Source organism: Macaca thibetana, chromosome 4 (genome assembly GCF_024542745.1).
Source record: "Macaca thibetana thibetana isolate TM-01 chromosome 4, ASM2454274v1, whole genome shotgun sequence".
Lineage (NCBI taxonomy): Eukaryota > Metazoa > Chordata > Mammalia > Primates > Cercopithecidae > Macaca > Macaca thibetana.
The window spans coordinates 114,196,216-114,220,243 of record NC_065581.1 but is presented as its reverse complement, the minus strand read 5'-3'; the positions used below and the strand labels follow the sequence as shown (position 1 = coordinate 114,220,243).

At 46.9% G+C, this 24,028-nt stretch overlaps 1 protein-coding gene and 1 long non-coding RNA gene across 4 annotated transcripts in view; one reads left to right on the top strand and one right to left on the bottom strand.

Moving 5' to 3' along the window:
* Positions 1-351: 351 nt before the first annotated feature.
* On the bottom strand, positions 352-7,573 carry LOC126952505 (UL16-binding protein 3-like). 3 transcript variants are annotated; one of them, XM_050787181.1, is made up of 7 exons: positions 7,268-7,318; positions 6,122-7,110; positions 4,593-4,763; positions 3,706-3,957; positions 3,208-3,480; positions 2,383-2,511; positions 352-1,138 (listed from the first exon to the last, which is right to left on the bottom strand). In XM_050787181.1, the coding sequence occupies exons 3-7, from the start codon at positions 4,597-4,599 to the stop codon at positions 1,128-1,130; spliced, it is 672 nt and encodes a 223-aa protein (XP_050643138.1). In that variant the 5' UTR covers positions 4,600-4,763; positions 6,122-7,110; positions 7,268-7,318; the 3' UTR covers positions 352-1,127. The 3 variants fall into 3 exon arrangements, with proteins under 3 accessions (XP_050643138.1, XP_050643137.1, XP_050643136.1); XM_050787180.1 differs by having other exon boundaries at positions 4,593-7,110; XM_050787179.1 differs by lacking the exons at positions 4,593-4,763; positions 6,122-7,110 and having other exon boundaries at positions 7,268-7,573.
* A 487-nt stretch (positions 7,574-8,060) lies between these two features.
* Positions 8,061-24,028, top strand: part of LOC126952519 (uncharacterized) — a 33,231-nt gene continuing 17,263 nt past the window's right edge. Inside the window, exons 1-3 of the long non-coding RNA XR_007724923.1 lie at positions 8,061-8,416; positions 20,945-21,589; positions 22,281-22,412. This is a non-coding gene — a long non-coding RNA (uncharacterized LOC126952519). The remainder of the gene's footprint in view (positions 8,417-20,944; positions 21,590-22,280; positions 22,413-24,028) is intronic.

Here is a 24,028-nt window from a genome sequence, read left to right as displayed (position 1 = left end):
CTGGGGACAAACCAGAAAGCATCACATTCTGGAAGCAGGGATAGAGGCAGGAATACCTGCCAGCCCCCAGGGCATCAGGACAGTGGTGAAGACTGACAGCCAGGCTGTTTGTAAATTAAGAGTGATCTTTAAAGTCTCTGTCTCCAAAACATATCTAGCAACATCCCTGGGTGTATTACTAAACATAACATGGCAGAAGAATGAAATCCCATTAATTCTCTACTGGGTTACAAACCAAAATTCCAGTCAATAAGGTTCTTTGAAAATAGATATCTTTATTTAAGTACAGTCTAATAAATTACTAAATAAAATAATCATGAATATAATACATTTTCATATTAAATACTACATATTAAATACTAAAAATTTCTACGACAGACACTGTGGTTCAGGTCTGTAATCCCAGAGCAATTGGGAGGCAAAGATAAAAGGATTGCTTGAGGCCAGGAGTTGAAGACCAGCCTGGGCAACGTAGGAAGACTCAATCTCTACCTAAAAATAAAACAATTGCTAGGCATGATGGCATGCGCCTGTAGTCCCAGCTATTCTAGAGGCTGAGTCTAGAGGATCACTTGAGCCCAGGAGTTAGAGATTACGGCGAGTGATGACTATGCCACTTCACTCCAATATGGTTGACAGAATGAGAAAATGTAAAAAAAAAAAAACAAAAAACCATAACAATAAAAAGGATTAATACGATTCTTGGTCAGTGCATGGAAAGGATCCCTGAGGCCTGAAGTCCACCATGCTATTTTAATAGCAATACTGTTTAGAAGAATAAGGTCATGCTTCAGAGAAGTGTCTGCTTTTCCACAATCAAAGAAGTAGAAATAAAATGCTTTTTGCTGAGATTTCTTGTTCAGTTAAACCTTGTACAGGAATTCCATCCATTAGCACCAAAAGAAAGTGGCAGAAGATATTAAGAAAAATGGCTGCTAGGATCATCAGCAAAGGTAATGAGTGGCATGAGATGTTGAGTCTACAATGTCCTCGTCATCTGCTGGGGGCCGGTGGGCTTGCTAAGGCTTGAACTCCTGGCTGTCCAGTAAGGCACCGTGGTAAGTAGACAGGCGCCTTCTCTGAAGGGAGAGCGGGAACCAGACGAGGCTAACAAAGGCTTCCTGGTATCATCTTCCACCTTGGGAAAGATGAAGTGTTGGTTTAAGTGGCTGAGAAAAACCTGTGTCTGTTCTCCTGGGTGATCCCTCCCAGACCCTCCCCATTTTGGAGCTTCTTCCCCAAATAAGGAACATGTTTTTCCCTCCAACCCTACTCCTGGCTCTGCAGCCTGTCCCAACCTCCTCCCTCCTTCACCACACCACAGAGCCAGCCCAGGTCCTGTTATAGCCCTCAGGGGCTCAGAACTGAGGCTGGTAATGAGGGGTCTGCACCCTCACTCAGGGCCTGATCCTCTGTCTCATAGAAGGGTATAGAGGACCTGGGGGAGCTCTCTTCAAAGAGAGGTCTCTGGATCCATGTTCCCTGGCCTTGGGTGGGCTTGCAGGCAAACCTCCTTCTTTCCCCTTTGCTCTCAGCCTTTCCTCACCCCGGGAGCTGCACCCATAGCTCTGAATAGGACTGCCCCTGCCCCGCCCCATTCATTCCCAGCCAAGCTCAGTGGCAACCATGGACCTCTAGCAGCAGCTCAGCTGCCCTGTCTGAGTCCACTCTGCTCCAGGCAGGGCCATCAGCTGGCTCAGGATCTGGAGTGTGCAGGAGGCAGAATGGCAGGGGCATCACCCCAGGGCCCGGCCAGGAATCCCATGGGTCCAAGGGGCTTGGCCATTTCCTAAACCTCGTCCTGGACATGCTCTACTCTTCACCTTCCACCTTAACTGCTGGGACTCAAGCTGCTTTCTCTGGGAATGCAGCCTTAGGAACTGGGAGGAACTGGGTGGGCCAAGGCCCTCACAGCCCCCTCGTCCTGGAATTCCCCCAGGTCTCTCTCTTCTTAGCCTCTTCCAGGGATGCCCCTTCCCTTGACATCCTAGGTGAAGTGGCCATGCTGCTCCTCTCCTATTGTGCGGACTGCCCATGCCTGAGTTCCTGCTGCCTGCAGGTCACACACCACTACCCTTCCCGAATAGAAACCTGCTCTGAAACAGGCCTGAATTGTCTAAACCCTCTTGAACTCAACAGGCCCTGAGGCTTGGTATGGGCCCCTCCCTTTCCCTCTGGCCCTGATGGTGAGAATCCATCAGAACCCAAAGTTGAGCTACCCAGGTCACTGCCAACAGGCGACACCAGGTCTCATTCATCTGTCTCATGTCAGGATGAGAAGTCCCGGCCATGGGGAGGGGTGGGGCTCTGGGAATTCTCCTTTCCCTTCCTCCCACCTCCCCTATCTGTCTCTTGTTCCCCTCACAGTTTTGCCTACAGTACCTGTCACTCTAAAGGACTCTCCTAAGATGCCAGGGAGGGTGAAGCAGAGGATGATGAGGAGGCTCCAGGGACTGAGGCTGGTGGCCATGGCTTTGGTCTGGGCTGTGCCTGGGGCCACGGTGGGTGGTGCTGAAACAGAAACACAGGAGTGACAGCCCTTGTCCATGCCCCAAATCTGAGGAGATGCCTCCTCAGCTCCTGCTGCCCCAGGTCATCCTGGAAGGCAGAGGATTTGTCTCCCCTGCTGTGGGGCAGCCGCTGTGACAGTTCCTGGGGTAGGAAGGGAGAGGGGGTGTCCCCGTCCTCAGGGAGCTCACATAGCTGCTGAGGGAAGCAAGGTGACAGCACAGCCCACCCTCCTGCTCTGGTGGAAGAGGAGGTGATGCCCCAGGGTCAGGGACAGGAGAGTCTCGGGGCTGGCATTTGAGGTGGTTTTGATGGATTTCTAGAAAGAGACCAAGGGAGAGGAAAGGAAAAGTAATCCTAGGTGGAGGGAAATCTAAGGAGAAAGGCCCAGAAACACAATGACACCTACAGTTTCGAGGCTGGCGAGAAATCCACAGTGAGTGGAGCAAAAGCAAGTGCAGTGAGGAAGAGGAGTCAGGAGGGAGAGAGAAGAGGAGGATGGGAGAGCCCAGCCACCCCAAGGAGGAGCCCCCCCATGAGGGGTTCATGTTCTTACACTCACTGACACACTCACACACACACATAGACTCACACCCACTCACACCCATACACCCACACCCACCATACTCAGACACTCACAGACAAGGGTGTAACTCTATGGCATCTCCAGGGTGCTCCCAGTGCTCCCCTGTCAGTTACCTGTGGGTTCCAGCCTCTTCTTCCTGTGCATCAGGAAGTCCCTAAGCCAGCTCTTGCAGTCTCCCATCGAGACCTTCTGGAAGAACATGGTTAGTTCGCTGTCCTCCCACTTCTCTTTCATCCGCTTGGCTCCAGCCTGAACCACTGTCCACTTTCTGTTGTTTGAGTCAAAGAGGAGGAACTTCTGTCCATTGAAGCTGAACTGCCAAGATCCACGGATGGGTCCGTTGACTTCACACTCACAAGACATCCTGGCCTGCAGCGTGCGGGGTCCTGCCCCAATCAGAAAGAGATCAGCTCTGGTCTTTACACATTCTCTTCCCTGTCCCACATCCTCCTATGCTGAGACCCTTCTCACCTGGTCCTGTTGTCTCCTCCAAGTCCTGCCCTTGCTGCTGGGCTTCATGGAGGTCCCATGTCTAATTTATTCTACCCACACAAAGTACAGCCCCTGAGCCCACACTCTGCTCCCTTCTGTCCTTGGTCTCTTCCACTCACCGCTGGGTGTGAAATCCTCCAGCTCATTGTCAGCCAGTTTCATTCTGAGCCTCCGCCCCACCTCTTTCAGCATTTCCAATTGTTTTCCCCAGGCATCTGTGACATCCAGCTGCTCTTCTAGGTGACCCATAGATAAGACCTTGTCACTGCCACAGTCATAGGAGAGGAAATTCTTCTGATCAGCCTGGCCCTGGACCTCACACCACTGTTGTCCATGAGTGATGTTGAAGTTATACCAGAGTGAGTGAGCATCTATGGAAAAAAAGAAAAAACACCGGAGAGTGTTGGTGTGGGGGAACGACCCCAAACACTGGGACAGCAAGAGGGTTTCCTGAAGGGCTGGGGTAGCAGAGCATGGATTTCTCTTCCTCGACGGTGGTCTCTGCCTGTAGAGGAACCATGGGTCGCCAACATGTCCATCTCCCCACTGTGCCCAGACCTATACTCACATCCGTCAGCACAGCACCCTGCCAGGGAGGTGGCAGGCCTGCTACAGGAGGAAGGACTTAGATGGCAGGATCTTCAGGAGCAGCCCAGGTGGACTGCAGGAGGCGGGAGAGTGTGGGAAGGCACCCTGAGGATGTTGGAGCATGGTGCAGTGGGTACGATGTAGTCAACATTGGATAAGGGTGAGTTCATTTATTATGGGTAACAAGACATGGTAAGTTCCCTGGAATGTGGTCATCTGCTAGGAGGTTGCCCTTGGAACCTTGGAGAAAGGAATGACCCACACCGCATGAAACAGAAAACCCAGGTCTTACATGGCAGGTTGTAGAGGAAGGAACAAAAGACTAAGAGAAGTGCCCATGCCACAGTGACTGCAGTATGGAATCCAGAACAATGTCCACCCTCTGTGCTCAAGGGAAGCCTGGAAGACTCCTGTTTACCCAGCATATAAAGAAGGCTCCAGGAGAAGGCAGCAGACTGTCAAGAAGCTCAGGGATGCCTGTTGCTGAAGGCCAGGGTCAGGGGTAGGAGATGCTCTTCCTGAAATGGGCTCCCGGTAGTAATGGGGGTGGAAAATCCTGAAATAACAGATCTCAAGAGGAGGCCGTCAACTGTCAGCAGGAAGGAGGGTGCAATGATGGAAATAATTAGAGAAGTAACAATGCCAGCTGGGGACCTCAGTCTTACAAAGCTATGCCCCATAGAAAAAAAGGGTCCAAGATCCAAAAGAGAGGGAGACTCCACCCGGATACTACTAGATTTAAATAATTACCACAAAGACAAAATGCAAGGATGGATGACCAGGAGGCTGAAAGTTGCCACCCCAGGAAATAACTGAGCTCCTTTGCCCAGCTTTGAGATCTGAGCCACATCTCAGATGCAGAGTCCCTTACTAGAAGGAGAGCCCAGAGCCCCTGGTGGGCCCCTTCAACCCCACAGCAACTGCAATGACTCCTTCAGACTCCCCCACAGAGCAAGAAGGACATTCACTCTGGTAACTGTACACCATGAAACAGCAAATACCCAGACACTCCTAGTGGACACAGTGTGCGATCTGAGCTCTTCCCTGAGATGTGAAGCATTAACTTGCTCCCCTCTTACTCATGAGGTGCATTTGGAGCAAAGTAACAGATGGACGCCTGTGTCAGGTCCAGCTTAGAGGGATGTGCTGGGTTCATAGACCCATTCGATGGTAATTTCACATTTCCTGGATTTCTACCGGGAATGGTTAGTGTTTGTAGTTAATGTAGTAACTATTATAGGTTGTGCTGGTCATATGACATCCCCTGTCACTACTGAATGCTGCTCTGGTAGCTGGGATGCAGCCATACACACTCTCATGAGGAGTGTTGCTGGACCTGCCACTATGGCTATTTGACCCTGGACTCCCTAAGATCCCAGAGGCATGTGTGGTTGGAAAAGGTGCTATGTGGATTTCATGGCTATTCCCAACCACGGAATCACAACAGGGTCCCCTACTGCTCAGAAGCAAGGCTGTGCCACTCACAGCAATGAAATCCCCTCACTTAAAAGTGGCTCCAGGTGTGGTCCTGGGCCCTGGTGGAGATGGGCCTCCATCTATGGGAGGGCAGTGACCACACAGCCTCAGAGCTGCCCATCACACGGTGGGCTCCTCACCCTTTAGGTCATTAGGAAGGTAGGCCCAGCAGTGAGAAGACGCAGGTGGGTCTCCTGGGATGGGCCGGAGCAGGGCCACAGGGAACCAAGAAGCTGCACAAGCAGTTGGCCCCGATCCCCAGGACACTACATGGGTGTACCCCTCACCCTCAGCTCACACCTGAGGCTTCAGGGAGGGTCCCTGATCGCCCCAAGGGACCGATGATGCCCCCCAGCAGCAAAGGAGGGGGGCATTGACCCCGAACCATAGAACCTCCACTCGCATCCATCACACCCACACCACCCAGAAGCCACAGGCAGGGTCGGACACACCTGTGACTCTTCAACTTACACCACTTGGAGATGACACCCCAGGGGATGGGGCAGCAATTGCCAGGACACATCATGCGCCTTCACCTGGGGTCAGCAACCTAGGATGGTGTCCACATCTGGTCTCCCTTTTATTTGCAAGTTGCCATTGCCTGCTGTTCCTCTACAAAGGGACAGGACTTGACACAGAGTACCCATGGCCAGCAAGGACCAAAGTGCCTTCAGCTTTTCCTTTCTAGAAAGGGTTTGCTGATACCTGTCTGCTTAGTGACTACTCTATATGACGCTGGCTCCCCAGTAGGAAGAACAGGCGGGTCTGGGATCCAAGGGCAGTAGTGGGCGCCTCTACCCACGGGCGCTCCCAGGGTCATCCTGGGGGACATGGTACTTCCCATCCCCCCTGCATTAGGTTTTGTGGAAAGCATGGGGTGTGTTTGCTGGGGTGTGTCCGCTGGGGTGTGTGATCAGGCAAAGGGGGTGAAGGTGTTATTTGGTGGAGGAGGTGCTAAGGGCCCCTTCTTGGATGGGGAGGTGAGGGAGGCCTGTGGGGTGACAGGGCTGGGCTGAGATGGGGAGTGAAAAGATGCGTCCTGAGTAGTGGAAGTGAATAGTGAGGGGAGGAGTAGGAAGTGTCTGCTGAGCCGCTGGGGGCAGTTAAGTGTCTGCAACAAAGCGCAGGGGGAAGTTCCAGGGCATGGAGCCCTGGGGATGCTGGAGGGTTTGTGTGGTAGAGAGCCGGTGAGAGCAGAGAGACCTGTGGCTGATTGGGGTGTCAGTGATCGCGTCTCTGTGGAACCCCCCTTCACCCCTGTCTTGACCCCAGCTCGGGTTCCAGGGGCTCTGGTTTCTCCTTCCCGAGGGCGAGTGGGGCTGCGGGGCTCCACCAAGGGATCCCCTTCCCACCTAGCCCTCTGCAGCTTTTTGGCCCCTCCACCCTCCTGCGGTTCCTTTTTCGCCTTCTTTGACCCCCCTCCTGCCCTGCGGGGCAAGCAGCAGCCTCAGGAAGCGGACCTGGCGAAAAAGAGCAGCGAATGGGAACTGAGCGAGGGAGCAGACCGGGGAGATCGCGCCGGTCCTTCTAGAAGCCTTCCCTCCTCTGAAACGCGCTGCAGTCCACAGCCCCCCAGGTTTGGCCCCTGCGCCGCTGAGGCTCCATCCCCAAACTTACCGGCCCGCCCCGTCCCGGACCAGTCGGATAGCAGGTACAGAGTCAGGAGGCACAGAAGGATCGCAGGGCTGGCGGCCACTGCCATTGTAGACTTGGAGCGCAGCTGACTGGAGGAGCGGTCGATGTGGGGACCGGCGGATGAATCACTTCCACCCTCCCATGCCTGCCAGTGGTTAAATAGGCCGGCCCGCCCCTCTCCGTCCCGTCCCGCCCCTCTCCGTCCCGTCCCGCCCAGGCGCCCGCTCCAGTCCCGCCCCGCCTAGGGATCCAGGGGAGCCTATGCCTGCCCAAGTTTGGACGGCTGCTCCGCCCTATCCCGCCCCGTCTCGCCCTTCCCCGCCCCACCCCGGGCTGGGACCCGGGGAGCCTAAGCCTGCTCTTGTTTGGGGATGCTCCGCCCCATGCCGCCCCGGGCTCGTGGCCTGACAGCGGCCCCCTCTAGCCAACACTTACTCTCCACCCCTGGCGCCGCGCGGGCCAGGACACGGTTCCTTCTTGACCGCCTCATTTAATTTTTTAACACAGCATTTATTATTACCCACTGATGCACAGGAAAGCGAAGAAACTTGCACAGGGATATTCAGTGGCGGCCGCGTCACCGCCTCTGTCAGCGACACCCGCCCTCCTTCAGCCTGCGCCCAGAGTCCCAGCCCCTCTCCGTCCAGGGCGCAGCCGCTTCCCAGTCCGGAGTGGACCTTCTTTGCCTCTCCACTAAAAGCTGAGGCGGTCTTTGAGTATATTCTACATGCCTTTATGACTTCTGGAAAAAAAGGAAAGAAAAGAAAGTCCTAGTGGCCGACCGTGATCAGTCATCATGTGATCAATTGTGTTTCCATGGAGAGCAGAAGCCGAGGGAGGGGTCTACGCATGCGTGGGGCTCACTTAGCTGCACACTCATCTGTGGCCAACTACACCGAAATCCATGGGCCTAGGGCGGGTTTCCTATTTCAGTTGTGAGGTCTCCCGCTCTCCCTGAAGTCAGCAAATGCCAGGCCCACCCTGAGGACAGCTGGAGCTCTGAGCCCAGGCCGTGGCCTCTTCATGGTCCTGGGGGTGCTGTAAGGGGGTGGAAGTGAAAGCAAGACCCACCATCAGGACTCAGGCGTGTTTTTCAGACCCACAGAGGATGATTTTTCTCTCCATCACCTGGTGAGCCTGACGTGATTTAAGGATGGTTGGAGGCTGAGTGAACCAGTGAATGAATGAGAGAGTTTTGGAAGTGAATGGGGCTCAGATGAACAGCACAGGTGCAGAGGGGAGCTGGAGCGGAGGTTGTAACCCCCAGGGGCCTGAAGGTGGCAGCATGGAGGTTGGTAATTTCTTTTTTTTTTTTTCCTTTTTTCCTTTTTTAGTTGTTGGGTTTTGTTTGTTGTTTTCTTGGTTGGTTGGTTGTTTGTGAGACAGAGTCTCACTCTGTAGCCCAGACTGGAGTGCAGTGGGACGATCTCAGCTCACTACAATCTCTGCCACCCGGGTTCAAGCGATTCTCCTCCCTCAGCCTCCTGAGTAGCTGGAATTAGAGGCGCCTACCACCACCTCCGGCTAACTTTTGCAATTTTAGTAGGGACAGGGTCTCACTATGTTGGCCATGCTGGTATCAAACTCCAGGCCTCAGGTGATCTGCCTGCCTCGGCCTCCCAAAGTGTTGGGATTACAGGCGTGAGCCACTGCGCCTGGCACCAACTTGGAAATTTCAGTCTCCACCTGGTGTCCACAAAGATTTTCCAAGGAAGAGTAACTTTGGTTTTCAACCAGTCTGGGAGTGCTTCATCAGGATAGAATCTTCTAGAAAACATAGTGTGATGACGGACAGCAAACTACTGTCTTCAGCTGGTTTGATTGAGCCTAGAGTGCACCAGGGCCAGGAAAATCTTGTCTTTTTTCTTGCTTTTTTTTTTTTTTTTTTTTTTTTTTTTTGAGACGTTGTCTCATACTGTTGCCCGGGCTGGTGTGCAGTGGTGTGATCTAGGCTTGCTGCAACCTCCACCTGCCAGGTTCAAGCGATTCTCCTGCCTCAGCCTCCTGAGTAGCTAGGATTACAGGCACCTCCCACCATGCGTGGCTAGTTTTTTAGTATTTTTAGTTGAGATGGGGTTTCACTATGTTGGCCAGGCTGGTCTCGTGATCCCCTCCATACCTGTGTTCCATTTAGTATACTGAGGTTTTCTTTGGTTGGTTTGAAAGCTATACATTCTAGTTTTCTTCTCAGGGTGGCCGTCCTTAACCTATGACTCATACCAATCAGTATCACATTTATTGGTATTAATGGTTTCATTTTATTCCTAATTTTAGAAGTATCAGCATGTTTTCCTATTCCTTTTGCGTGCCACCTCCAACCCCATTTTCCTGATATCTTTCCTAGCTGTAATTCTCGGTTATTCTTAGCTACACTTCTTTCTGTAATTCTAACTTCACATTTCCCTTGTTGTGAGATAACAGTAATCTGGAACAGATTCTTTGGTCACTTGTCCTCCTCGGTTCTCTTGTCACATCTCCTGTGTTTCTCTTGCTATTGAGGTACCTTCCTCTAAACTATTTTTCCAACTTGGTTTTTAGGAGGCAAATATCCTTCAGGTTTTCTGTGTTTCGAATATTTCTAAAACACTGTGGTGGGCAGGACTCGGTAGCTGCCCCTTCAAGTTTCCTGTACTGTTTCTAGAACGATATGTTCTAGAAAACACTGATGATAGGACAACTAGCTGCTGTCTTAGCCTGTTTGTTTAAGCCTGGAGCACACCAGGGGCAGGAAAATCCAGTATTTTAAGCAAAGAAAGAATGTGTGTGAAAGTGGGAATGGAAATGGGAAAGGAAAGGGGGCCAGGAAGAAGGGGATGCAGAGAATAAGGGGTGAGGGGCCTAGAGAAACCAGCTGCTCCTAGTCTAGGCACCGCTAGTCTAGGTACTGTGAGTTTAGGCAACGCTAGTCTAGGCTCTGCACAGTCATAATTAAAGCTACTAATCAGTTGACCTTAAAATAGATTTTCCTGGGTTCTCTGAGTGGGCCCAGTGCCATCACATGAGCTCTAACAAGCAGAAAATTTTCTCAGGCTGGAGCCAAGAAAGATGCGTCCAATGTCAGAGAGATTCTAAGCATGAGAAGGATTCCATGCACTGTTGCCGGCTCTGAGATGTGGGGACCATGAGCAAGACTGGAGAGGGGCCTCTAGGAGTTAGGGAAGGGCTGACAGCCAGCAGGGAAGCTGGGACCTCAGTCCCACAGGTCCAAGGACTGGATTCTGCCAGCAACCTGAATGCACTTGGAAGGAAATGCTTCCCAGAACCTCCCAATCAAAGCCCAGCTGGTGGACACCTTGAACTTGACCTTGACCTTGAGGACTGGGAGCAGAGAAACCAATCAAGCCATCTCAGGCTTGTGACCTAGAGGAATATGAAATAATAAAGATGTACTGATTTAAGCAGGTAAGTATGTGGGTGGCAATTTGTTATCACTGCAACAGAAAAGATACCTTCCTATTTAAATGAGAACTGGACTGGATATAAAATTCTAGGCTCAAGTTCTTTTTCTTCATATTTGAGAAAGAATACTCTGTTGTTATCTTGCAACCAGGGTTGTTGTTGTGTAGCCTGAGGGCCAAGTGTTTCCTTCTTCCTTCCATTGTTTCCCTGGGGTAATTTGGGAAAGGGAGCCAGAAGCCTGAGCTTCTTTCCTGTCTTCACCCAGTGGATTTGTACTGTTCTAGGCCTTTAGTCACAGTCTCAAGGAGGTGGAGAATGGTTTCTACTTTAACCTACCTTTTCACAGATGCATTTGTAGATTGTACAAGCTTATTGTTTTTCTCTTATTCGACTAGTGCTAGTCTTCTCTCCTCCTATTTTATAAATATGAAACTTACTGAGATGTAATTTACAGACAATACTCCTTTGTGAACATAGGAGCTTAAAGTCTCTTATCTTTGGGAGCGTATTGAAATACATAGGCATTTGGCCATATTATAAGATGTGTTCCCAGGCTATAAACGTTAAACAGATGAATGATATTACTTCAGTCATGAATCATCTTACCAATCTGTCAATTCTGTAGAAAATCACGTTTCTAGCAGTGCTTGCTTCAGGTTTGTGAAGAGAAAAACAGCAATGTTTTCACTGAACATTGACTTTTAGACAAAATGAAGGCTAGAACTACATTAAATTCATTTTTACTTCCTATCATTTCTATATTTTATAGATTTCATAAAATCGGCCCACAGTCTTAATTTATGATAATTGTAATAGATATCTTAGTAAAACACCCAGTCTCTTTCGGTTATTGGAAACACTTATAAATTCTAGGCTTTAACAATAAATAGCACATTGTAGAACAGCAGTGTCGTTTAAAAACTGAACTTACTTGAATTAATCAGACATGACAAGATATTTTATGACCCTAACAGAAGCTTAATGAACAATGTTGAATAGATTTCAATACTTTTTTATAATGTATCTAAACTGTGTCAATTATGTTAACACTGCCTTTGAGAAGAAATCATCAATTTTGGATTTAACATACAGGATGGCACCCTAGAAAATGTTAAAACATCAGGAGAATTGTACCTTTAAGAGTGGAAATGAGCAATGAAAATACACACTACCAGAGTCACCTCCTGGGACGCCTAGATATTTACTTGTGATTTGAGCATTTTTCTGCCTAGAAACAGCAAAACTGACAGTTTAGCTCTAACTGGCAGGCACCACATGACATAGCAACAACAGAGCAAGAAAACCAGGAATATCTTTTGCTCAAAATAAAGTTATTTCAAATCTTGTTTTAAAAGCTTTTTTGCTAAGGTGCCTCCTCTACCCAAGAAACTAACAAAGAGCCACAGCAGCAACAATGATGCCCAGCAAGAGCAGCACTGCATGTGTAAAATCCAGTAAAGCACTCTGCCCTGAGGATTCGTCACTGCAGCTGTCCTGAGGGTTAGAATGTTTTCTACCTGACTGCTCCGGGAATGTGCGAGCCAAAAAATGAACAAAAATGATCCCTGGCTTGTGGAGATCCACAGGCGTTGAACAGAATCCAAGATAATATCTCTGCAGAACACAACCTCACGTAGGCAGCAGAGGCTTCCTGCAGTAAAAAAGCCATGCCACAAAAAAGCTCAGAAACCTGCAGAATATATCAAGAGTCAAATCACAGTAAGTGAGTGAGCCAATCCCACAGAGTACGTTTGGCCCTGAAGAACTACAGATATTAGAACTAAAAAGAAAATAGTAGGCCGGGCGCGGTGGCTCAAGCCTGTAATCCCAGCACTTTGGGAGGCCGAGACGGGCGGATCACGAGGTCAGGCGATCGAGACCATCCTGGTTAACACGGTGAAACCCCGTCTCTACTAAAAAATGCAAAAAACTAGCCGGGCGCGGTGGCGGGCGCCTGTAGTCCCAGCTACTCGGGAGGCTGAGGCAGGAGAATGGCGCGAACCCGGGAGGCGGAGCTTGCAGTGAGCTGAGATCCGGCCACTGCACTCCAGCCTGGGTGACAGAGCGAGACTCCGTCTCAAAAAAAAAAAAAAAAAAAAAAAAAAAAAAAAAAAAAAAAAAAAAAGAAAATAGTAAAATATGTATCCTTAAATCATTAAAGACATAAAAGAATAAAACCCACTGCAACCATTGAGACATTGTCAAAAAGACTAGTTATATCTGAAATAGAAAGAACCAAGCAGCACTTACAGCAATGAAAAATATGTTAATTAAAATTTGAAACTCAACACACTGAGAAGCAGCATATTAAATATAAGATGAAGTCACTGACCTGGATGGATCTGAAGAAATCATTCAAAATTTGGTAGAGAGAGAGTTTCATGCTGAAACTGCAAGAGAGAAGTATAAAGATATGGATGTACAAGGAAAAGGGCCAACCTGCCTCTAATTGGACTTCCAAAAGCAGAGAAGAAAATGAGGGAGAGTAAATTTTCAAAGAGCTAATGGCTAAGAACTTTTTCAGATTTTATGAAAGACATAGATTCTCAATTTTAGGAAACATAACCAATCTCAATTAGAATAAATAAAAATAAATTAACTCCTAGGTGCATTGTGATGAAATTGGAGAATATCTTAAAGGTTGTCTTCAAGAAAAGTATGTTTGAAGAGAACAACTTAAAAGGGAAAAATTTAAAAGCAATTATTGATAAAATATAATCCATAGGAAAGACAATCAATTTGACAAGAGCCTCCTAGCCAGTTTTCAAAATTCGCAGCCATTGTCTCTCAAAATATGCCTTCTGTGTTGTTTTACCTGTCCTTTTAGGATTCCAATTAAATGTGGGGTGAACCATTCCACAGTGTCTGCCACAGCAGCTGTGGCTTCTGAATTTTACTGTCTCTTCTAAATTTTTCCGCTCTTCAGTCTTCCTGTACTGCATTCCAAAGGATTTCTCTTTCTTGACCTACCTTCCAGCTTACACTTCTCTCTTCAGCTCTAATTTGCTATTAAAGCCATCTGTTGAGTTCTTCATTCCAGTTATTTAGTTTTATACTTATAGATTATTCCATAGTGCATATATCTTACATTTGAAGTAATGATTTTTTTCTGTTGTTTTTTCATTTTTTTAAGTTATTAAATCATAGTAAGCATAGTTATTTTTAAATCCCTGCCTGATAATTCTAATTTTTTTTTTTTTTTTTTGAAACAGAGTCTTGCTCTGTCTTCTGGGCTGAAGTGCAGTGGTGTCATCTCGGCTGACTGCAACGTCCACTTCCTGGGTTCAATTCATTCTCGTGCTTTAGCCTCCTGAGTAGCTGGGACTATAGACATGCCCAATTAAGGAAGGAGACCACTCCTACTCCCCACACCTTGCCTAGTTCACAAGACAGGAGGAGAGAGAAAGCAAAAAGTTAGAAAGAAACCAAAGTAAGATAAATAGCCAGACAACCTCGGCACCACCACCCTGCCCTAGGAGTTAAAAAAATAATAATAATAACATCAATCCCTGACCTAAACTACTTGTGTTATCTGTAAATTCCAGACACTGTATGAAAAAAGCATTGTAAAACTTTTTGTTCTGTTAGCTGAGGCATGTAGCCCCCAGTCACGTTTCCCATGCTTGCTCGATTTATCATGACCCTTTCCCATGGACCACTTAAAGTTGTAAGCCTTTAAAAAGGCCAAGAACTTCTTTTTGGGGGAGCTGGGCTCTTAAGACGCGAGTCTGCCGACGCTCCCGGCGGAATAAAAAACGTCTTCCTTCTTTAATCCGGTGTCTGAGGAGTTTTGTCTGTAGCTCTCCTGCTACATTTCTTGGTTCCCTGACTGGGAAGCCAGGTGATTAACCAACTGTCGAAGCAGCCCCTTAGGCAGCTTATGCCTGCCCTGTAGAGCATCCCTGTGGGGGACGCTGGCCAGCTTGAGCTATGCGGATCCTGAGAGCGCTCCCAGGTAGGCATTTGCCCTGGTGGAACGCCTCGTCAGAGCAGTACACAGCAGGCCCCCACGGAAGATCAAGGCAGTGACTGAACACCGGGAAGGAACTGGCACTTTAAGTCCAGACATCTGAAACTTGGTAAGACTGGTCTTTGGAACTTGCTCACTCCATTTGAGTGGAAGTGTGGCCTGATCACCCACGGCGTGCCTGTACCGGCACTTTGGTTTTTGTTTTTGACTTGACTTGCTTGACACTTTGGTTTTAGTTTTGATTTTGATTTAGTGTGAATTAGATGAGTGAGTGATCTTTTACCCTTTACTTCTTACAGTGTGAATGTTGTTTTGTCTTGAGAAAAAAATAGGTCAGACACAAAGTAAGCCCACTCCACTAGGAACTGTGTTTAAAAAAAATTCAAAAAGAAAAAAAGAAAGTCATCAAATCATCAAAACGTACTCTATTAAAATGCACGTTACAGAACCTTAAGAAAGGTTTTGCAGGAGATTATAGAGTTAAGTTAACCTCCTAGAGGTTAAGAACTCCGTGTGAATTAGAACTGCCCTCTTTTGGTGTTGGATGGCCCATGGAAGGAACTATAGACAGAGAACAACTGGCCATGTATTTAAGGTGGTGACAGGGGTCAGAGGACAGCCAGTGTACCTAGATCAAATTCCTTTATATTGACTCACGGTTAAATATAACATAGACAAAACCAGCATAAATTTAGCCCCGTTTAACAGCTTATTGCAAAAAAGCCAAAAGTAAAAGTAAGAGCAGCTTCACCAGCAGACAGAGAGTTAAAAAAGGAGTCCCAGAAACAGCAAGAGAAGCCAGGTTTGCAGGAGTCACCAGAGATAATAGAAAGTCTTTCTCCATGTGTCCCAGCCCACTACCCCGCTTTACCAAGGCCAACAGCCCCCTCGGAAATGAGATTCAGAAGCTAACACACCCCAGGTCTCACCTCGAAGGGGAGGATTGGAGCCTCCAGAGGCCAAGGAAGGAAGTCAAGATAGTCAAGTGGGCTGTCTCAGATCTGGTCTTGCTGGAGCTATGTAAATGCCTCTCAGGGAGACGGAGGACCTGTCTATTATAATGACCAAGCCCACATCCAGGGGGTGGGGAGGGGAGGGAGGCAACAGACTTTCATCTATCAGCCGTTTCAACCATTGATCTACTAAACTGAAAACACCCTGAACCCGCCACCTTGCTCCTGGCAGCTAGAGCCCTGTAGAGCATGACTGTGTAGAGGTGTTGGACTCAAGTTTCCTCTAGCAGACCTGACCTCCAGGACCAGCCTTGGGCATCAGTAGACTAGGAGCTATACATGGACGAGAACAGCTTCATCAACCCACAAGGAGAGAGAAGTGCAGAATATGTGGTGGTAACCCTGGACACTGCCGTTAAGCTGAGCTCATTGCTTTAATTCGGGCCTTAGAATTAAATTCCTCAGTAAAGGTAAGACTGTAAACATTTACCTGACTCTCAGTATGCCTGTTTAACCCTCCAAGTGCATGGAACATTATATAAAGAAAAGAGCCTGTTAAACTCCAGGAAAAAGGGGAAAAAAGACGCAGAGAATGCAACTCAGCTTCAGCATTTGCAGAGGTACTGAGAAGCACTTCTGCAGAGGCTAAAACTTGGTAGAAAAAAGCAAGTCATATAAAAAAGATTTCAGGAATGCTTCAAGTTGCTGACAAGAGCCTAAGTCAGTTTTATAAGAGACTATAAAGCATTCTGGTTTTACACCCCATTTGACACTGAGGCTGCTGAAAATCAGTATATAGTGAATACTTCATTTGTAAAGCAAGCCCAGGGTAACATCAAGCAGAAGCTGCGGGCATGAATACCACCTAGTCTATAAAAGTGGCCACCAAGGTGTATGTTAACTGTGACCAAGGGACAAAACTGGAAAAGAGCAAAAGAAAAGAAAAAGACTAAGAGTCAATGTGAAAAAGAGAATCTGAAGAAAACAGGAGAGACGGACAGCAGTGCACGGGGCCAGGGCCTGCGCCGTTGCCCAGCCCCACCAGCTGGCCTAAGAGCAGGAAAACTCAGGAAAAAAAAAAAAGAAGACTTAAGAAAAAAAGCCAATCTATTAGCAACAGCTCTTATAAAAAAACATTAGCAATGTGAGAAGAGGTGGTCATGCATATAAACGTGAAAAAAGTCAAGTTAGGCAAAGATTCAAGAGCCAGACAAGGCTAGACAGAGATTAACGTGCGAAGTGCAAAAAGAAAGGACACTAGAAGGTTAAATATGCAAAAGGCAATAAAACAAATGGCCAAGGCCACAAGACAAAGAGGCCGTCAGCCAAGGGCTGCTGCACCTTGGAGGAACCAAATACTGATCTGATCAGGCTGACAGGAGCTAAAAAATGTAAAGACTAGGGCAGACTAGGCACCTTCCCATTAGGCTCCCAGGAGCCCATGGTCACATTAGAAGTCAAAAGCAGCAAGATTTCTGCTGTATCTGGATTCCAATTTCTCACTAAAGGCTAAGCCACTAAATAGAGTTACAAAGGGGGACAGTGTGGGGAGAAGAGCCCCTCCTCTAAGAAACTTAAACAGGAAAAAGAGCCATACCTTGTGAAAACCTACTTACAGATTTTACAGACCTGCCCCGTGCTGGAGGCTATCGGTACAGGCTAGTGCTTGTTTGCACCTTTTCAAGGTAAGTTAAAGTTTTCCTCACCAGGACAGAAAAAGTACAAGAAGTGACTAAAGTACTGTTAAAAGACATTATCCCCAGGTTTAGACTACCTCTAACTTTAAAGTCAGACAATAGGCCAGCATTTGTAGCTGAAATAGTGCAAGATTTAATAAGACTGTTAAAAATAAAATAAAAGTTACACACAGTCTATCGGCCACAAAGTTCAAGAAAAGGTGGAATGCATGAACTGGACACCCGAGCAGCTACTAAAAAAAAATATTGCCAGAAAATCATTTAAGATAAAATCAGGTTTTTGCCTACGGTCCTCCTCCGAGTCAGATGCACTCCCACCAAACAAACTAGGTATTTGCCCTATAAGATTTTGTTCAGTCGGCCACCCCCAAATCATAAGTCAAATTAAAGGTGACCTCCAGAAACTAAGGGAATTAACCTTAAAAAAACAAATGCAGGATTTAAAAATAGCCATTTGAAGTGTTCATGATTGAGTAAATGGAAATGCCTATAAGTCTGACACCACTTTAAATCTAGTGACTCTGTTTAAAGTAAAATCTAATTTTTCTAGCACCCATATAGGATGGGCCCTCTACTGTAACCTTGTCCACTCCCACTGCTGTTAAAGTTGCAGGTGTTGTGTCTTGGATCCACCACAGTCAGCTAACACCGGCAGCTCAGGACAAGTGGACCAGCCAGCAGGAAACAGATCATCCAACCCGGCTGATCCCTAGACGAGACCAAGCTGCTGCTGAGGATGACAGCCCTGCTCTGGTCACTCTGGGGGCTGATCAGTCTACACACGGCTGAAGCTTGAGGAGATAAGAAGCCCTGCTCTAGTCACACACCGGCAGCTGACTAGTGTATGCATGGCCAAAGCTTGAGGACTCATCAAGCAAGTAAATGGAGTTAAAAATCTTAAGATTAATAGTTTTCCTGTAATACTGTTTTCCTCTTGTTCTGTCACTGTATTCAACCTTTTTCCCAAGTAAGGACTTGTTTTGTCCTTGCTGGATATGAATATGCTGTACATTGTTTTGTTGTTGTTAACCTCCATGACCATGCTAGAAGAAACACCCGTATAAGGTGTCCCCAGTGTACACATGCTACTTAGGAAACCCAGACCCGTCCAGCCCAGCGACAATTCCGAGTCTTTCAGTCATTCTTGAAACTATAACCAGAAGTTACCAGAACCTCCTCCTTTAGCAAAAAAAGAAAAAACCTATTTGCTCAGTTGGCTGTAAACATTGCTAGCAGACTAAATGTTTCTTCGTGTTATATTTATAAAAAGGCTAACATAAGACACCAATGGCCTTGAGAAGCAAAAGAGTTCATGCCTCCAGATAACTTCACTTTAACACTTTCCCCAAACAGATGCCCCAAGTTCAAGCGTCTGGCTCTTAAAAACTTGTTATTAAAAAATACTGTGTTACTCGCTAAGAAAAAGCTTTTAAGACCCAGTAAAAAAACTAACCTGCTTAGGACATGACAAAGTTGGTACATGTGCCTGTACAGGTTTAACACAGGTTTGATCCTTGGTCTTCATTTAGAAAATAGTTTACAGCTATAAGAAAATTTAAAACCCTCATTGTAAGTGTATTACTAGTACTAGAAACTCGCTTGCTGCTCCCCTGTATATTACATTTACTCCTTCAAATGAAAGAAGGGTTTGTAGCTACCATGGTTCGTCAGAAAACTTCAACGCAAGTGTGTTACATAAAACACTATCACTGTGTCTCGCAGAAAGACTCAAAAAATAAAAATAAAACTCCCACTAATTAGTGAAAATTCTCAAAGAGGGGGATAAGGAAGGAGACCACTCCTACTCCCCACACCTTGCCTAGTTCACAAGACAGGAGGAGAGAGAAAGCAAAAAGTTAGAAAGAAACCAAAGTAAGATAAATAGCCAGACAACCTCAGCACCACCACCCTGCCCTAGGAGTAAAAAAAATAATAATAATAACATCAACCCCTGACCTAAACTACTTGTGTTATCTGTAAATTCCAGACACAGCATGAAAAAAGCATTGTAAAACTTTTTGTTCTGTTAGCTGAGGCATGTAGCCCCCAGTCATGTTTCCCATGCTTGCTCGGTTTATCACGAACCTTTCATGTGGACCCCTTAAAGTTGTAAGCCTTTAAAAAGGCCAAGAATTTCTTTTTCGGAGAGCTTGGCTCTTAAGATGGCAAATCTGCCGATGCTCCTAGCCAAATAAAAAACCTTTTCCTTCTTTAATCCGATGTCTGAGGAGTTTTGTCTGCGGCTCGTCCTGCTACACAACCACACCTGGCTAATTTTTGTATTTTTAGTAGAGACAGGGTTTCACCATGTTGGCCTGACTGGTCTTGAACTCCTGGCCTCAGGTGATTCTCCCGCCTTGGTCTCCCAAAGTGCTGGGATTATAGGTGTGAGCCACTACACCTGACCAGATAATTCTAAAATTTGAAGTTGCAAGGTCTAACCCAGCAGTTACTAGCTACACGAGGCTATTGAGAAATTGAAATACAATTAGTTTGAATTGAGATGTACTGTAGTATATGGTGCATACCAAATTTCAAAGGTTTAGTATAAAAATGTCAAATGTCAGCCGGGTGTGGTGGCTCACGCCTGTAATCCCAGCACTTTGGGAGGCCAAGACAGGCAGATCACGAGGTCAGGAGATTGAGACCATCCTGGCTAACATGGTGAAACCCTGTCTCTACTTAAACTACAAAAAATTAGCCAGGCGTGGTGGCTGGTGCCTGTAGTCCCAGCTACTCGGGAGGCTGAGGCAGGAGAATGGCATGAACCTGGGAGGCAGAGCTCGCAGTAAGCCAAGATTGCGCCACTGCACTCCAGCCTGGGTGACACAGCGACACTCTCTCCAAAAAAAAAAAAAAAAAGAAGTCAAATGTCTCATTATTCATTTGTCTATTGATGACATGTTGAAATAATAGTTTTGGTTAAAAAAATTGAGTTAAAACATATTGAGTTAAAAATATTGTAAAAATGTATTTCACCTGTTTCTTTTTATTTTTTCAATGTGTTCACTAGAATATTTAAAATTCCCTGTGTGGCTCACACTTGTGGCTTCCATTATATTTCTATCAGAGTACTGATCTAGAGGTTCCATATATTTTCTGTCTCTGTTGTACATTTCAGCTGGTTCTCTGGTTCTCATTTCGGCTATCTTATCTTCCCATGTGGTTGGTTATCTTTGTCTACGTTCTGGGTACGATGTTTTAAAAATTGCTGTTGATAGAATATAAAGTGTAGGATGGGCTGGCCATAGTGACGCACTCCTATAATCCCAGCACTTTGTGAGGCTGAGGTGGGGCAGATGGCTTGAGGCCAGATGTTTGAGACCAGTCTGGGCAACATGGTAAAACGCCATCTCTAGTAAAAATACAAAAATTAGCTGAGTGTGGGGTCATGCACCTGTAGTTTCAGCTACTCAGGAGACTGAGGTGGGAGGATCACCTGGGCCTGGGAGGTGGAGGCTGCTGTATGCTGTGATCGCACCACTGAACTCTAGCCTGGGTGACAGAATGAGACCCCATCTCAAAAAAAAAAAAAAAAAAAAAAAAAAAGGTAGCATGATATTTCCTTCCTCCAGAAATGAATTTCATTTGCTTATATCAGGTACTTGATAGCTATAAAATTGCTTGAATTTTGCTGTAGGAATTGAGATATTTTGGGACATTCAGAAGCCTTGAACCCGGACTGCCTTCTGTTTGAAGACTGGTTGACCATCAGTCCACCTTTACTCTGAGGGTCCAGTCCCACTCTTGGCAGGCTCTGGACTCCAATATCTGTTTGCACAGCCCCATGAAGCCATCCAAAGCGCACGTGAGCCACTAGAATCAAAAGGCCGCTGACTCTTTACCATATCACTACTGCCACAGTTAGGAAGCCACCAAGACAAGGAAGGAATCCATCCATAATCAGAAACCTACCACCCTCAGAAACCACAGCCACTGTTGCCCGCTGCAGATCCCACTGTGCCTGCGAGGATTTTCAGCTTCAAATGGACGCCACGTGCCCTGCTCTCAGCACCTCAGAGCCAGCGACCAGAGCCCAGGACCTCAGCTAACACTGCCCAGAAAACTGAGTATCTCCCCCGCTGGGCTTGGCAGCAGGAGCAGCAGATGCCTGGCCCCTGCTGCAATTCCCCAACATTTGAGTGACTGAATCTGCACCACATCCTGACTCTGGTTGTAAAGGAGTCTGGGAAATGTAGTTTTTAGCTTTCCTGTTTCTGTAGTATAGGAAGGCACAGCAGAAAGCAGATGGAATGGACTTATCCTTCTCCCATCTGCCCCCCAGGTACATACAATTATAATACCATTTGGTTTAAGTTTCAAAATATGCAAAATGATACTATATCTTGCTTACTGATATATCATATACGTGTAAATTCATGTACATCCATACACCTGTATCCGTGTATCTACATATGTGCATATCCATATATAAGTATACAATTGCCACAAAGGCAGTAAGATCAGTTGTGGTTTCAAGCACCGGCTCTGCAGTCAGAAACCCTGTGTTTGTGTGACATGGGGCATGCACGTTTCCTCAGTCTCGCTCGCTAAGCTTATACTTCCCTGTGTGTAAAATAGGCATCATGATAGTACCTACCTCAAATATTGCTGTGGGCCTCAAATAAGCCAGTGCCTGTAATAGACTTAGCATAGTGCTTGGCTCGTGGTAATACTCAGAGAATTGTAGCTCTTTCCATCATAGGGGGTAGCAGAAGGCCTCGGTGGTCAACCCAACTCACTGTATCAGCCTGACAAGTCACTTAACTCCTCCGGGCCTTGATTTCTTGTCTTTCAGATGAGGGAGTTGCCCTAAATGATCTATGAGGTGAGTTCCTAAGCCAATGTCTCCAGGTCCTTAGGGGAGAGTGAGGTTATTTCCTTAGCATTTTACGGTGAGCATTGGAGAGTCTGGCTTTCCGAATTTTTACTGTTATTATTTCTTACAAACCCTTGTCGTTCTAACTTATCTCTAGATACTACCTGAGAGAAACAGAAGATAAAACTACCACCAGGACCCACCAGCAACATGACACACGGCCAGTGACTTCGGCTGCTAAAATCAAAATGTACACCAGAGGGTGCTGCAGTTAAAGAGCGAGACAGAGGTGAGCGGGCTGCCAGGGTCCAGTCTCCTAGGGGCTAGAAAAAGCTATGAGCACAGGCCTTGGGGAGGCGGTAGGACTACCTGAGGCGGAATTCCACGAAAACCAAATGAAAAAATACTGTTTCATTCAGGCTTCAGTTACCTGGATGTGTGTTCCTCGGGAGAGTGGTTGTGTGTGGTTTTCGCACACTGATTTGGATTGTTGTTATAAAGCTGAAAGGGCCACATTCATAAAACAGAAATAAATAACAAAAATAAAAGCTTTTATCTTTTGCTGTGAATTTTTTTTTTTTTTTTCTGAGACAGAGTCTCCCTCTGTTGCCCAGGCTGGAGTACAGTGGCGCGATCTCAGCTCACTGCCAGCTCCGCTTCCCGGGTTCACGCCATTCTCCTGCCTCAGCCTCTCGAGTAGCTGGAACGAGAGGCACCCGCCACCGCACTGGCAAACTTTTTTGTATTTTTAGTAGAGACGGGGTTTCACCATGTTAGCCAGGATGGTCTCGATCTCCCGACCTGGTGATCCGCCCGCCTCGGCCTCCCAAAGTGCTGGGATTACAGGCGCGAGCCACTAAGCTCGGCCATGAATTCTTAAATAATGGAAAGTGCTTGCAGAATTCTCCTACTTAGTAAATGAGAAAATGTCCGTGTTGACAGCCCGTCAAGATGACACGTTTTCACAGTACTTAGGGGAGACAACCTCCAGAAATAAAATAACCTTGTGGCAGTTTACTCACAGTGACTTCAGTCCTCAAGGAAAATATGGGCTTAACAAACTGTACACTAAGACTATAATAAATATTGGAGATGGATAATAATTAAAATATAATTTCAATTAGTTGAAATTATATTATTCCATCAAACCATTTTTAACTCCAATAGAGATATACTTTTTGAAAAAAATGGAGACCGGGAGCAGTGGCTCACGCCTGTCTGTAATCCCAACACTTTGGGAGGCTGAGGTGGGCGGATCACCAGGTCAGGAGATTGAAACCATCCTAGTTAACACGGTGAAACCCCGTCTCTACTAAAAATACAAAAGATTAGCTGGGCGTAGTGGCAGGCACCTGTAGTCCCAGCTACTCGGGAGGCTGAGGCAGGAGGATGGCCTAAACCCAGGAGGCAGAGCTTGCAGTGAGCCGAGATCGCGCCACCGCACTCCAGCCTGGGTGACAGAGCGAGACTCCGTCTCAAAAAAGAAAGAAAGAAGGAAAGAAAGAAAGAAAGAAGGAAGGAAGGAAGGAAGGAAGGAAGGAAGGAAGGAAGGAAGGAAAGGGAAATACAGGCAACTTCATAGAAAAAGGCCCTCATAAATGTTAAATTTAAATAATTTTTTTTTTTTTTTTTTTTTTTTTAAGACAGGGTCTATGTCACCCAGGCAATCTCAGCTCTCTGCAATCTCTGCCTCCTGGGCTCAAGCGATCCTCTTGCCTCAGCCTCCCACCCCCCCCAACCCCCACCCCCTTGCCGCGGTAGATTAAATTACAGGCATGTACCACCACACCCCCCTAATTTTTGTATTTTTAGTAAAGATAGCATTTCACCATGTTAGCCAGGCTGGTCTTGAACTTCTGGCCTCAAGCGATTTGTTCACCTTGGCCTCCCTAGAAAACATTTAAA